General features: G+C 28.8%; 2 protein-coding genes across 2 annotated transcripts; one reads left to right on the top strand and one right to left on the bottom strand.

Annotated features, from left to right (window-relative positions):
* The first annotated feature begins 738 nt into the window (after window positions 1-738).
* Window positions 739-3,418, top strand: LOC111687411 (probable cytochrome P450 313a4). Its single transcript, XM_046955153.1, has 7 exons — window positions 739-1,045; window positions 1,124-1,309; window positions 2,120-2,189; window positions 2,251-2,365; window positions 2,429-2,563; window positions 2,621-3,041; window positions 3,108-3,418. The coding sequence occupies exons 1-7, from the start codon at window positions 1,006-1,008 to the stop codon at window positions 3,278-3,280; spliced, it is 1,140 nt and encodes a 379-aa protein (XP_046811109.1). The 5' UTR covers window positions 739-1,005; the 3' UTR covers window positions 3,281-3,418.
* Window positions 3,419-4,909: 1,491 nt separating this feature from the next.
* Window positions 4,910-13,895, bottom strand: LOC111687414 (lipopolysaccharide-induced tumor necrosis factor-alpha factor homolog). The gene is made up of 2 exons (XM_023449854.2): window positions 13,373-13,895; window positions 4,910-5,153 (listed from the first exon to the last, which is right to left on the bottom strand). The coding sequence occupies exons 1-2, from the start codon at window positions 13,663-13,665 to the stop codon at window positions 5,051-5,053; spliced, it is 396 nt and encodes a 131-aa protein (XP_023305622.2). The 5' UTR covers window positions 13,666-13,895; the 3' UTR covers window positions 4,910-5,050.
* Between the last annotated feature and the right edge of the window lie 1,898 nt (window positions 13,896-15,793).

Genomic DNA, 15,793 nt, shown 5'->3' with positions numbered 1-15,793 from the left:
AGTCTATAGTCTAGTCTATAGTCTAGTCTATAGTCTAGTCTATAGTCTAGTCTATAGTCTAGTCTATAGTCAAGTCTATAGTCTAGTCTATAGTCTTGTCTATAGTCTTTTCTATAGTCTTATCTATAGTCTAGTCTATATTCTTGTCTATAGTCTATAGTCTTGTCTATAGTCTATATTCTAGTCGAAAGTATAGTCTAGTCTATAGTCTAGTCTCTAGTCTAGTCTAAAGGTTAGTCTATATTATTGTTTTGTTTTTACTCTAATTTATAATATAGTCGATATGTTTGAGTCAAACCTTGATAATAAATGTCGAACTTATAAAGTAACTGTATTTTCCCTAGAGGCAATTACACGACATCTGAAAATTAAAGTATCATATGCATTAAAAGCTCAAAAATCATTTACAAATTGCAATATTTATTAACTTTTCCATTAACTCTAAATACATTTACTTGTTAAATAAAACATTTTATATGATCACTTAATAAACAGTTAAAATTTTGCCATCATGTCAAAGATCATTCTTCATATATTTGAATTACCTAAAAATGTTATATATAAAAGTAAAATATAAAGTTAAAAATGTTCAGTTCTGTTAAAGATTTCGATAAAAATGTTTATTCAGTTGGTTGTTTTACTCTTGGTTTATGTTTACTATTGGCATATGGCACAAAGAAAAAGTTTTCTCAATATCTTTATATAAGGCAACATGGTATACCTATAGTTTATGGTTTACCATTTTTCGGAATTTTATATCAATTCATACCGATTCAGAGTAAGTTTAGTTTTTTAACTTTTATTTTAAGAGAACTATTTAATTTCTTTTAACTTTTTTTAGAATTTTTATATGTACTTGGTTCGTATTTCGAGAAATTAAATTCTTGCTCCTATTTAACATGGTTTGCCAATGTACCGTTAATTATAACAACCGATACTGATATTATTAAACATATTCTTAACTCTGATGTGTTTCTTAATAAATCGGGTGTTATCTATGATACAATGAATGATGCTATGCCTGATGGTATTATTACCAGTAAATGTAAGTTTTTAGGGGGGAGGGGAGGTTTGAACTTAAATTTTTACTTGATTTCATTTTTGATTTGATTTTTCTTTTAAGATTTCAAATGGAAACATAATCGTAAATTAATGAATCCCTCTTTTGCTCCTCAAATCATACAACAGTTTGTACCGAGTTTTAATAAATTCTCGAAACGAATTTCTAAGTATTTTGAGTCTTTGAGGCCCGGTGAGGAACATGCTATATTTGGTCATATAAAACAGGAAATTTTGGAAATGGCTGTGGGTAAGTGGGGTTTTGAAAGTATTCATGGTCTATTAGTTAACTGCACCTTGTGAATATATATTGTGTTCAGAGTATTTAAAGGTCTTGATATTGAAAATAACTTTTCTGAATATGTCCGCTATAAGAATAAATTTCAAATATTTGTCCAATTCACAATTGGTGTTGTTTTTGTTTCAAACAATTTTATTTGAAAAAATGTTTATGACTTACAACGCTACAAAGATACGACAACGATTGTGAATTGAACAATTATTTATAGATTAATCAGAAAACATCGGGTTTATAACACATGGAAATACTGGTCATAGACCATCGAAAATATAAGTATTTTCTAGGTCCATATGAGATTCTAATCCAGCTATGTCCGACTGTTTGTGTGTTTAAAGCACAATAAGTTATGTCTAATAATTAGCATTACATATTTTGGCCCACGATATCTCCTAACCTCCCTACAACTGAACCCTCGAAATACAGTTGATATCTCAGTAATCGTGTCGAAATTTTCTTACAAAAATACTACAAAACGATTTGTTTTTAGAAATTAGTTACTCTTGCAAAATATGTTGAGCTCGGTCCATAATTGACTCAATAGCCCAATATAGTCTTTAGTCCACAATCACATTAACATAAATATTAGATAAATATCGAAAATTAAACCGAAAAGATCGATCCAAAAGATCCATATATAAGGCCTCATTATGAAATCATCCTTAAATTTAGAACATATGATTTGATGGTGAGATTTAGCATAGGGAAATATTAAGATCTTATCTCAATAATGTCATACTTAAGATTTCTTTTGACTCTTAGGCAACACCATGGGTCCGGTACTGGCAGAAAGTGAAAACTTTAATGGAAATTTGGCAAACAATTTCAATAAGTACAAATTAATATAATTTTATTTAAAGTTCATCATTATAATTTCATGTCAAAAATCTTAGATTATTGGGAAAAATGGTCATTGGCACATCATTATCTTTTTTAAAACTTTCATTTCTAATACGAACATCCAGTTATTATAAAATCATTGACAATTTAAAATGCTATATGAAAAATGTAAGTAAAATAATATTGGAACTGGTTCAATAATATTAAAAAACAAAATAAAAACAATTTCAGTTAATTAAGCGTAAAATGGGTTCAACTATTGTCAATGAAGATAAATACTTTTTAGATCGTGCTATAAAATATCAACAACAAAAAGTATTTACTATAAATGATGTGATAACAGAGACCTATACCATGATTATAGGGGTAAGTTCTTAACCAATCATTTCAAAATTTAATTTTCTTTGTTTTTTCCCGCTCAAGTCTTTTGAAACCATTTCTACCACCTTATACTCCATCATTATAATGTTGGCCATGCACCAAGATGTTCAGCAAAAACTTTATCAGGAAATAATACAAGTTATCGACGATACCGAGAACGTAGATTATAAACATTTGGATCAATTGCCCTATCTTAATATGGTTATCGATGAAACCTTACGCCTAATGCCTCCTATACCTTTAATAGGACGAGAATCATTGGAAAATTGCCAGTTAACCAATGCCATTGAACTGCCTAAAGGTTTTCAAATATTAATTTCCATCTTTCACTTACATCGCCGCCAAGATCTTTGGGGTACTAAGGCCACACAATTTAATCCTGACAATTTCTTACCGGAAAATATAGAGAAACGTCATCCATATGCTTATATACCCTTTTCAAAGGGGGTGCGTAATTGTATAGGTAAGTTTTTAACTATAGGTCTTAATTCTTTATATATATATTTTAATAATTTTTCTTAATTTTTAGGCTGGCGTTATGCTCATATTGCTTTAAAGGTTTTGATGGTAAATCTGGTGAGAGATTTTGAATTTTCCACCGACTTTCAATATGATAAATTGATATTTATCAATCAAGTGAGCTTACGTTTTCTCAGCGAACCGAAAATACAATTAGTAAAGAGAAAGGTTACCAGCAACTAGATGATTTAAAATGGCTGATGATTGAATTATCTTTAGGATATAATTGCTTATATAGATCCGTTAAAAAGTTGGACATGGTTATATTATGATATTATCTATACCCAGGGTGCTTTGCTACCCTAGAAGCAATATAAATAAAAAAACCCACTTAACGATATTGAAGATTCTTACTACAATAGTTTTCACATATGCAAGTTCGGCAATTTTCCTGAATATAATAGTTTACCAGAAGTACGAAATTTGGTACTTTATTCTTATGGAAGGTGCCAAGACCCCATTTAAAAGTTCGCCCGTTATTCTCTAAATGTTCACATGTACATATGTCAATGTTCTTTATGTCAAATTTGAAGATTCTAGCTCTTATAGTTTCTCAGATATACGAATCTATCTATTTAATTTATATGGGGGCTCCAAGCCCGCCAGATGAAAATCCGCCCTGTTTTTTTTTTTTTTTGCAAAATGGTCAGACTAATATTAAAGTTATTCGTGCAAAATTGAGTTCTATTAGTTTCCCATATAAAAGATTTTTTTGTAATTAATTCGTATGGGAGGTACCACTCCCCTCATTGGTAGTCCGCCAATTTTTAACCCAAAATGTTTACATGGATGTTAAAGTTCTTCGTGCAAAAATTTAAGATTCTATTTGTAATAGTTTCCATGATAAACGAATTTGTAAATTTAATTTATATGGGAAGTGCCACGCCCTCTACAACTTTATCCTAAATAATCATATTGACTCTAAAGTAACTCTAACTGTTATATTATCTCAGATATACTGATTTAATATTTTCTTAATATGTGCGTGGCTCCTCGCTCACTTGAAATTTCAAAATAAAAAGTATAACCTCTTCCGGACATGCAGGAATAAACTGTGGAAATCGGTTCAATCGTTTAGTAGTAGTTTATAAACTTTAAATATACAACCATACAAAATATTCGTTTTTATTTAATTTGGATCAAATATGGACCAATTATAGTTCTGACTTAGATCTCCATAAAAGAATATTCTAAAATTCACTATGTCTGATATAAAATCCTTATGATATTATTATCTACCAATTTATTGTAGAAATAAACTTCCTTAAACACTCGAATAGAAAACTTTAAATTATAAAGGGAACCCTGATTTGATTTTAGAACATTTAGAACTCTATTGAAACTTAAACCCTCAATGCTCAAAAGCCATAGTTATGGTGTTATCTGCAATAAATGTTTTAACTTCAACTTTTGTTAAAATCTGCACTTTCAGCATAATGAATAAGTATGTATTTGTGAACTAAAGATATTTACAATTTGCATTCTTGAAAGCTGATACTATTGTAAGATTATTACTATTCATTACTTGCTTGTTCTATCCAGCAAAAAGAAAACAAGAGTATAAAAGTGTAAAAGTATAGTCGGCCAGGACCAAATATAGAATACCCTAAAATATCAACAATAAATTGGTGATACAATGTTGTAGATAAGGATTAAAGTTTTAAAGTATTTCAGCGAAATTATGATCTTCGAAATATCCTCACTTAAGGCTTGATACAATTAAAAAGTGATTATTTAATTTAAAATTATTTTGTTGTTAATTTATTTGTTGTTTTATTTATTTAAAGTTTATTGCATTTTAGAAAATTTTTTGGCATCGGCTTGGTTTTTTTTTATTAAAAGTTAACATTAAGAAAAATATATATAAATTAAAAATAATTTATATTAAATACTAATAAAATAATAATAATAATAAGGAATCAAAGCTTTTTGAAAAAAATCTTTAAATAAATTTTAGTTATCGTAGGTTCCAATGTACGCATTACAGTTGGGGCAATAATGATTGGCACTTTGGCAGGAATCCATACAGTAAGGTACACAAACACAAGGCCAGCAACTGAAAATAGAAGGAAATTTAAAAATTATTAGATTATATTCAGGTATAAAGTCGGAGGTAGGGTTAGTTCGTAGAGGAACCTGAGGAAGCTGGGGAGTTTAGAAGATAATGCTAGATAGAGACCGAGATGTATTTCTTCGCCTTCCAACAAATTTACTAATTAACTAACTACTTAACTAAGTGACTACTTAACTAAGTGACTACTTAACTAACTAACTACATAACTAACTAACTAACTAACTAACTAACTAACTAACTAACTAACTAACTAACTAACTAACTAACTAACTAACTAACTAACTAACTAACTAACTAACTAACTAAATAACTAACTAACCAACTAACTAAGTAACTAACTAAGTAACTAACTAAGTAACTAACTAACTAACTAACTAACTAACTAACTAACTAACTAACTAACTAACTAACTAACTAACTAACTAACTAACTAACTAACTAACTAACTAACTAACTAACTAACTAACTAACTAACTAACTAACTAACTAACTAACTAAATAACCAACTAAGTAACTAACTAAGTAACTAACTAAGTAACTAACTAAGTAACTAACTAACTAACTAACTAACTAACTAACTAACTAACTAACTAACTAACTAACTAACTAACTAACTAACTAACTAACTAACTAACTAACTAACTAACTAACTAACTAACTAACTAACTAACTAACTAACTAACTAACTAACTAACTAACTAACTAACTAACTAACTAACTAACCAACTAACTAAGTAACTAACTAACTAAGTAACTAACTAACTAACTAACTAACTAACTAACTAACTAACTAAACTACCTAACTAACTAACCAACTAACTAAGTAACTAACTAAGTAACTAACTAACTAAGTAACTAACTAACTAAGTAACTAACTAACTAAGTAACTAACTAACTAACTAACTAACTAACTAACTAACTAACTAACTAACTAACTAACTAACTAACTAACTAACTAACTAACTAACTAACTAACTAACTAATTAACTAACTAACTAACTAAGTAACTAACTAAGTAACTAAGTAAGTAAGTAAGTAACTAACTAACTAACTAACTAACTAACTAACTAACTAACTAACTAACTAACTAACTAACTAACTAACTAACTAACAAACTAACAAACTAACAAACTAACAAACTAACAAACTAACAAACTAACAAACTAACAAACTAACAAACAAACAAACAACTAACAAACTAACAAACTAACAAACTAACAAACTAACAAACTAACAAACTAACAAACTAACAAACTAACAAACTAACAAACTAACAAACTAACAAACTAACAAACTAACAAACTAACAAACTAACAAACTAACAAACTAACAAACTAACAAACTAACAAACTAACAAACTAACAAACTAACAAACTAACAAACTAACAAACTAACAAACTAACAAACTAACAAACTAACAAACTAACAAACTAACAAACTAACAAACTAACAAACTAACAAACTAACAAACTAACAAACTAACAAACTAACAAACTAACAAACTAACAAACTAATAAACTAACAAACTAACAAACTAACAAACTAACAAACTAACAAACTAAGAAACTAACAAACTAACAAACTAACAAACTAACAAACTAACAAACTAACAAACTAACAAACTAACAAACTAACAAACTAACAAACTAACAAACTAACAAACTAACAAACTAACAAACTAACAAACTAACAAACTAACAAACTAACAAACTAACAAACTAACAAACTAACAAACTAACAAACTAACAAACTAACAAACTAACAAACTAACAAACTAACTAACTAACTAACTAACTAACTAACTAACTAACTAACTAACTAACTAACTAACTAACTAACTAACTAACTTAACAACTAACTAACTAACTAAGGTGTTGTAGTCATATCCATTCTTAAAACGGGTCTGAACAACTGTTACTTTTGGCTATTACAAACTTCAACAGAAAACAAGTACGAAATTATAGTCGGCGAGGCCGACCATATAATACCCTACACCTGTTACAAAAATAACATGTGATTTAGTTTTTAAAATAAAGCATTTAAGTTGAATTGTACCTTGCTCATAAATATATACTTAAGCCATTTATTGTAGCAAAAATTTGTTGACATTTGAGTCGAATTTTGAAGGGCGCTTTTTATAGGGGCTATGGTCCAATGAAGCCCTAGAATTATAAAGTTCATGAGGGTTATAAAGGATAGCATTAAACTTGGTTTTATAGCTTTATGTCGAGATACGAGTATATTAAACATTAATATAATAATTTTTTTTTTCAAAATTGCGACTTGTAGTTTGTTTACAAGGTTTACAAGCCCTATTCGGCGATTAAGTTGTATGGGGGCTAGGTGAAATAATGGACTGATCTTAACCTTTTTCAATAGGCTTCATCCTATGAATAATAGAAGATCAAGTAGCAAATTTGATTAAATTATCTTCAAAATTGCGACGTGTAGTTTTAAAACAAGGTTTAAATGGACGGACGGACATACTTCGAGGTGGGTATAGGGCCAATATTATTGTGCGTTAGAAACATTAGCATAAATCCAATATACTTTCCCCACTAAAGTGGTGTAGGTGTATAAACATTATATTGTTCCCACTACCATAATGTGGGGTGTAAAAATTATATTTATAGTTGCAGTTCTTTGAATTGCCACTCTCGGAATTTGCAATATGCAACGTTCAACTTCAAATGCCTTATCAGCAATTAAAGCACAATTAAAAAAGATACTTTGTAAACTGGTGTATTATATATTCTTGTAATATAATTAATTAATTTTCTATAGAATTGTTGTTTGTTTATAAATAAAATTAAAATAAATAAATTGAGTCATCATTGTTATATTTTTTTTTCAGTTCAATTAAACACTTCGAGAGTTCACATTTCACAATTTTCATTCGTCAGTGTTAAGCAGTGACGTCAAACCTTTTCAGTTATTAGGTGCTTTTAATTTTATTTTTGTTGTTTAATTAATTCGACTTTAAAGTAAGGGGATTCACGTAGATTTCGTATCAGTATTTATAGAAAATTTAAGATATTTTTTATTGTTTATTTTAAACGTTAGTATTTAAAATTTTTGATTAATTCCCAGCAAAAACTAGGGCAAAAAGAGACTAATAGAAAACAAGTAAGAAATTATAGTCGGGCGAGGCCGGGGTGCTAGGGTCCAATGAGGTCCTATAATTATAAAATTCATGAGGGTTATCAAGGCTAGTATAGAACTTGGTTTTGCAGCTTTTTGTCGAGATACTAGTATATATATAAGCCCTATTCGGCGGGATCAGTTGTATGGGGGCTATGTGAAATAATGGACCGATATTAACCATTTTCAATAGGCTTCATCTACTGTATCATAGAAGATCATGTGCCAAATTATTATCTTCAAAATTGCGACCTGTAGTTTGATTACAAGGTTTACAAGGCCTATTCGGGGTTCAGTTGTATGGGGGCTATGTGAAATAAAGGAGCGATCTTAACCATTTTCAATAGGCTTCGTCCCTTGGACAGTGGAAGATCATGTACCAAATTTCATTGAATTATCTTCAAAATTGCGACCTGTAGTTTTTATTACAAGATTTACAAGGCCTATTCGGGGGTTCAGTTGTATGCGGGCTATGTGAAATATGGGACCGATCTTAACCATTTTTAATAGACTTCGTCCCTGGGACAGTGGAATATCATGTGCCAAATTTTATTGAATTATCTTCGAAATTGCGACCTGTAGTTTGATTACAAAGTTTACATGGATGGACGGACATACCTAAATCGATTCAGAAAATGATTCTGAGCCGATTGGTATACTTTGAGGTGGGTCTAGGACCAATATTATTGTACGTTACAAACATCAGCTCAAACCAAATATACCCTCCCCACTAAAGTGGTGTAGGGTATAACTAGTCTTATAGTTGGTTGCTAAGGAAAATGAACTACAACGCTGGCAAATTGTTTAAAAAATTTTTTAATAATTTAAAATTTTAATAATTTGTTAATAGATTCAATAGTTTTTTAAAATTTCTATAAACTTAATTTCTTAAAACATTGGCCCTCCAACATTTGCCCAACCCAGTAATTTAAAGTGTAACAATATGTAATCGTCTGGGCGTTTATTATACGTTACCAAAAAAAAAAAAACAAAACCAACAACTGCTTATGTGTTATTGTAAACTAACAATAAAAAATTAACAATAATAATGTTAAATAAATAGAAATAAAATGCATATCGATGCATATGCCCAGACGGACAGCCTTGTTTTGTATACAAATTATCATGTGTCGATTTATCTAGATACACTTTATTTAAACATTTATTTAAACAATATCGAAAGTTATCTTTTTATATATTTCATCACTATAATGTACCCTTCCATTATAATGATGTAATATATAAAATATAACCAAACAATATTCATAATTTGACACATAGATTGGCTTATTTTATTGAGCCACCATGTAATTTTTAAAGTTTTTATATATAGGTCCATGATTGTACATGGGTATCATATAAAGGTAATCTCGGTTTTATACTTAAACGTCTATAAGTTGTTTGGTTAGGCAGCATTGGTAAAATGTTAAAAAATTCGATCAAATTTGACTCTAATCACTAAACCAGATCCCATGTATTAGTTACTTTTATGTTCATAAAGACACAATAGTATCGGACTGAAATCGGTTGAAATAAGTTTTATAATTTAGTACCTTTTCTCCATAAGCTCCATTAATGTACAAATGTAGGTCTTATATAAATGTTAATCGGATTTGTGCTTCAAAGTTTATAAGCGCTGAATTTGTAATAACATATTGAAATATTCGATCACATTTGACTCTAGTCCCTATACAAGATCCTACTTACAAGTTAGCCTATATTAACTTTTTAATTTCATTTTCCTTAGCAATCAACTGTAAGGCTAGTTTTTTATAAGTCTTTTTTTGCTCTTGATTATATAAACTTCATATAACATAAACCCAGCAAAGACTATGTAATGACTTTTAATTGTAATTACTTACATAACAACGTACTTTTGAATAACTTCTACAAAACGTCTTGTTTACATAGAAGTACTCTAATAAGGTCTTACTTATAATGCTTTACATATATATACTTTTTTATTCATTGTGGTTAGTACTTTGACATCATCGTAACCAAATAATGACTTAAAATGCTATTGTATAAGTAAATTTTAGCATTGTAATTAAAGTTTTTGCTGGGAATTAATAAAGAATTTTTAATATTAACACTTAAAGTAAACAATAAAAAATATCTTAAATCTTCTATAAATACTGATACCAAATCTACGTGAATCCCCTTACTTTAAAAATAAAAGCACCCAGTAACCGAAAAAGTTTGTTCATAAAGATAAATACTAGCATCGGACTGAACTCGTCTGAAATAAGTTTTATAGCTAAGCACTTTTTATCATCAATATAAACCTACCTTTAGAAAATCGTATGTATAAACTATTTAAAATATCGTTATTGGAATTAAATTGTAAATAAATTATTTTTAGAAGAACACATTGTTCTATCGACCCATGATAATCAATAAAATTTCGTGTTGTTGTCTGATATTGAAAATAAACTTAGTCCCTCTATATAAATATGCCCTCGAAATCCCTCCAGGGTGCATATTACCTAGATGAAAGATGCAATCTAGGGGAAATGAGGTGCTATCAATACCGTTAGTCTGCGGGGACTAAAAACTGGTGATATCAAATGTCTTCTCAGCCCTTACTTAGAATGATTTGACAGGGATTCGAATCAGAGAACAAAATAATTTGGTACTTCTAGTGACCAGATGCCAGCAGGACTATCTCCTGGCTGATCAGTTGATTGAGGGTCTTTCAAAATGTAAGAAGTGGCTATGATTTAAACCAAAATTCGCGGCAAGTGTAAGAGGTGCGTAAAGTACCGATTTACGGTGAAATCTATATTTCTGAATAAGTTCGATACTGTTGTATAAATGACAACATATATCCCACAGAGAAGTAACTGTGGTTTTAAGCGTTGAAAATGAGTTGGTGTTAAATGTATATGATACAGAATGAATGTAGATATATATATCGATCTCATCCGTTCGAACGCAATGAGCTCTTCAATGAGCACTCTTGTACTCTTTCTGTTACACGTTCATATGCTTACACATGTTTAAGAAACAAACAAAATTAGTAAGAGAACTAATTTTTAACTCTCTGCCTTTCGCTGGCCTAGAGTGAGTCTGTTATATATATGTTGTTCTCTAATGAGTGTATCGGATGAATGAGAAGTGTTTAGGGTTGAATGGTGATGGGTCAAAGCTATATTATATAAGCTATACCATTGCATTGTCCATGTTTGTTCAGAGAAAACTCTGTTCATACCAGATTTATCACAGTGTGTTCTTTGTGAATAAGAACAAGGTCTTCGGTCTAATGGTCTCAAGGTACAGTTGCCGACTAAACAAAGGCCATCCTGGAAGCTAAGCAACAGGACAGCAATGGTGAGAGATTATATGGCTCAAGCAATTGACTTTTATGCCCTCGGAATATAGTTTAATTAATCGTAAATATATTGATAAGACTAATCACTATTACAAGATCCTTTAAGGTCCTTTTTCTTAAAGTCGCCAAAATTTCCATTTTCGATACAATGTTTAGCATAATTTTGGAAAATGTAAAATTTTTGAGCTAATATTTCTATATGTAAATATGAAATATTTTCATTGTATGAACAACCAATTTCATTTTATCAATGAAAAAGTTTCATAGTAAAGTCGAAAACCATATTCTTCATTATTACTATGAAGGGCTATTTTAGGTGGTAAACAATAAAATAATTCATTAAACAAATGATAGATTTCATGTGTAGAATGCAATTTTTTTCTCTTAGTATAATAATTTTCGAAAGGCTGTGATTTGTCCAATTTCTGAAATTTGACCAAATAATACTTTTTAACTTGAATTTGAAATTGCATTTTAGGAAAGTTTTGTAACTTTTTTTTTTCTCAAACCCACTGTGCAAAAGCAAAAGGTATTTCAACACTTTTTATGATTTGATTATTATTATCATTTTTCTTTTAGATTTCTAATAACTTAACTAAATATTGTACTTTTTCTGTGTTAAAGTGCTTCAAGTATTTTATGATATTTGTTGTTCGACTCTGGTTGTTGTTGTCCGTTCGTAAATTTGGAAGCCAAATAAAAAGTGACAACAAATTATATCTTATCATAATGTTATAACTTTATTTATACTTAATAAGTTCATACTCTTCAAAAGTTTGTTAAGTTTGTTATTCAGTTTGTAACGGAAATGAAAAAATACCGATCGTAGAGTAAAACCAATGGGGTCTTAAGAGAATAAACTGGAGGGAGTGCAAGCTTGAGAGAAAACATACTTCGTTTGTAATGGTTCGTTTAACGATGATAAAGAAAATCCAAAATTTATGAAGAAAAATCGGTCGTAGACTAAACCCGACGATGATAAAGAAAGTCCAAAAAAAAATATCGATCGTAGACTAAACCCGATGGGGACTCAAGAGAATAAACTGGAGGTAATGCAAGAAATAGAGAAAATATATTTCTTTGGAAATGTTTCGTTTAACGATGATAAAGAAAGTACAAAATTTATATTTATGAAGAAATATCGGTCGTAGACTAAAAAAAGGTATAGTGTAAGTAAGATCACCTAAACCGATGTGGACTCAAGGCTAAAGACTAAAAAAGGTATAGTGTATGAAAGATCACCTAAACCGATGTGGTCTCAAGGGAATAAACTGGAGGAAGTGCAAGCTAGAGAGAACATATATGTATATCGTTTGAAATGTTTTGTTTTACGATGATAAAGAATGTCCAAAATTTATTTTTTAAAGAAATATCCAGATTACCAAGAGCGATGGGGCCTCAAGCAAATAAACTTTATCATCGTTTAACGATGAGAAAGTCCGAAATGTACATCGTCATAAAACTTTATTTTGTTTCCGATTTATAATGGAATCAACCTTAAAAATCGGGTTTTAGAACCGAACATATCTAGATGAACTAGATAAAAGTTGTTATACAAATTTGATAAAAATCGGAGGCCGTTATGTACTCATTTTAGTTTTGCATCTTTTTAAAATGTAGAGCAACTAAAATTCGTGCAGTCTTATGTTTATGAAAAACTAATAAAAATTGTTAAACACTTGACTATATCCATAAATATATATATTAGAATCATTATAGAACTACTCACATAAAAAGACATAGAACTAGGGCCCAGCAATGTGTTCTTGAATTGGCAGTATGTTTGACAGTTGTTAAAATTTCAGCATGACACGATGGACACTGAATATGTGTGGGTCCATTGCCAATGGCCACTAGATTTGGTCGTGTTGTAGTCTGAATAATAACAGTAGATTGCTGTGGTGGCGGCTGTTGAGGCTGTGGCATGGGTGGATATAAGGGTTGTTGTGGCTGTCCGGGCTGATAAACTTGAGCTGGAGTAAAACCGGGTGGTGAATATGGTGGCGGTTGTGATTTATCCATATTTAATAGTTTAGTTTAGTTTTCTTTTGAGTAACTTAATTTTTTTTGAATTTTCACAAGTTTTCTTTTAAATTCGTTCGTTTGTATATTTTTTTTATTTTTTCAAACTTTATTTCGTAACCGTTTAGCTCTATGCGTATTGAGTAATACTTTAAGACTAAATACTGTTTTATGAAACTACTTTAATGTTATACTAAATAAATAATAAAGAAAATTAAAAAAAAAAAAAAAACAAAAATACTCAACGACCGAACGTGTTATCGAACGAGAGTCAGTCTAGTAATGAGTACTACTTGGTTTATTTTTTTTTTTTTTATTAAAAAACTGTGTCAGTGTATTTTGTCTAAATATTTGTTTTGTTTTTGTATTTATAGATAAATGTAAGTGTTGCCACGAAGTTTGAAAAACCCCATCTATGGCCATATTTGAGACATTATATAGATGATGTGTTGCAGAGTTTTGCCTTGTTGACCCGGTAGGTTGGCGTTTTTCTAAAATTTCCCCTTTTTATGAAACTTTGGAAATTATTATTAAATTTTCTATTGGATATTTTCAATTCTAGTTATTTGTATAATATAAATTTTAAGGGATTTTTCAATATGGCAGCTCTCACTTTCAAATATAAAAGAAAATTTTACTAAAATTCAACAAAATTAAGGTTTTATCTTATCTTCAATTATCAGTACTAACAGATTTTAATAGATAAGCAAAAAAAAAAAAAAAAAACAAAAAATCACAATAATATCTAAAAATAAAAGGGGATTAATAAGCTTTCACCAATCAATTATATGACGGGCCATATATTTGAAACTTTAGGCATAGCCTGCTTAAAAGTATTATTCAGATAATCTATATAGCATAATTTTAAGCAGGTGTGAGTAATTGAAGCGGCTTCAACTTATATAATGCTTATTCACCAAAAGACGTAGCCAATATCTCTCCCGATGTAATATCATGTATTTATAAAGTATTTACAGAAAATTTCTTTTAATATTCAGTCCCACCAAGAGACCTATTACCAGTTCTTATTATGAGTCATTTGTACATCTCACCAATAGAATTAATTTATAACTCTACAAGGCAATGGTCTCGGCTCACACAAAAATATTTATAAGAAATAATAATAAATATTTTTTATCAGTGAAGTACATATTAAAATACAATTCGCATTAGTAAATATTACTCATCATAACTTTATCAAGTATTGTTACTTATCTGTTGATAAGAAAAGAACAACTACATACTAATACATTAGACAATATCGAGAGCAATTGGTTAAATATAATTCCATAAATAATGTATGACTTTAACCTAGATAATAGTAAATAGCAGATTTTTAAGAAAATCTTCTGAAAAATTGTAATTAGAAATGATTATTCAGGTTATTATTACTGGTTTCTAAAAAGATAGACAGATTGATGGATAGATAGATAGATAGATAGATAGATAGATAGATAGATAGATAGATAGATAGATAGATGGATAGATAGATAGATAGATAGATAGATAGATAGATAGATAGATAGATAGGTAGATAGATAGGTAGATAGATAGATAGACAATTAGTTATTTAGTTATTTGGTTATTTGGTTATTTAGTTATTTAGTTATTTAGTTATTTAGTTATTTAGTTATTTAGTTATTTAGTTATTTAGTTATTTGGTTATTTAGTTATTTAGTTATTTAGTTATTTAGTTTTAGTTATTTAGTTTATTTAGTTATTTAGTTATTTAGTTATTTAGTTATTTAGTTATTTAGTTATTTAGTTATTTAGTTATTTAGTTATTTAGTTATTTAGTTATTTAGTTATTTAGTTATTTAGTTATTTAGTTATTTAGTTATTTAGTTATTTAGTTATTTAGTTATTTAGTTATTTAGTTATTTAGTTATTTAGTTATTTAGTTATTTAGTTATTTAGTTATTTAGTTATTTAGTTATTTAGTTATTTAGTTATTTAGTTATTTAGTTATTTAGTTATTTAGTTATTTAGGTATTTAGATATTTAGTTATTTAGTTATTTAGTTTTTAGTTATTTAGTTATTTAGTTATTTAGTTATTTAGTTATTTAGTTATTTAGTTATTTAGTTATTTAGTTATTTAGTTATTTAGTTATTTAGTTATTTAGTTAT

The sequence above is a fragment of the Lucilia cuprina genome, chromosome 6 (genome assembly GCF_022045245.1).
Source record: "Lucilia cuprina isolate Lc7/37 chromosome 6, ASM2204524v1, whole genome shotgun sequence".
NCBI lineage: Eukaryota > Metazoa > Arthropoda > Insecta > Diptera > Calliphoridae > Lucilia > Lucilia cuprina.
This window is presented reverse-complemented; position numbering and strand designations above follow the sequence as displayed.

Bases quoted from the DNA above. Each gene is read 5' to 3' on its own strand.
- LOC111687411 (XM_046955153.1), top strand. From the start codon at position 1,006: ATGAATGATGCTATGCCTGATGGTATTATTACCAGTAAAT. The intron at 1,310-2,119 runs GTAAGTGGGGTT...TTTGACTCTTAG, and splicing joins AATTTTGGAAATGGCTGTGG to GCAACACCATGGGTCCGGTA. The intron at 2,190-2,250 runs GTACAAATTAAT...CAAAAATCTTAG, and splicing joins TTGGCAAACAATTTCAATAA to ATTATTGGGAAAAATGGTCA.
- LOC111687414 (XM_023449854.2), bottom strand. From the start codon at position 13,665: ATGGATAAATCACAACCGCCACCATATTCACCACCCGGTTTTACTCCA. The intron at 5,154-13,372 runs GTGAGTAGTTCT...TTCTATTTTCAG, and splicing joins CTAGTTCTATGTCTTTTTAT to TTGCTGGCCTTGTGTTTGTG.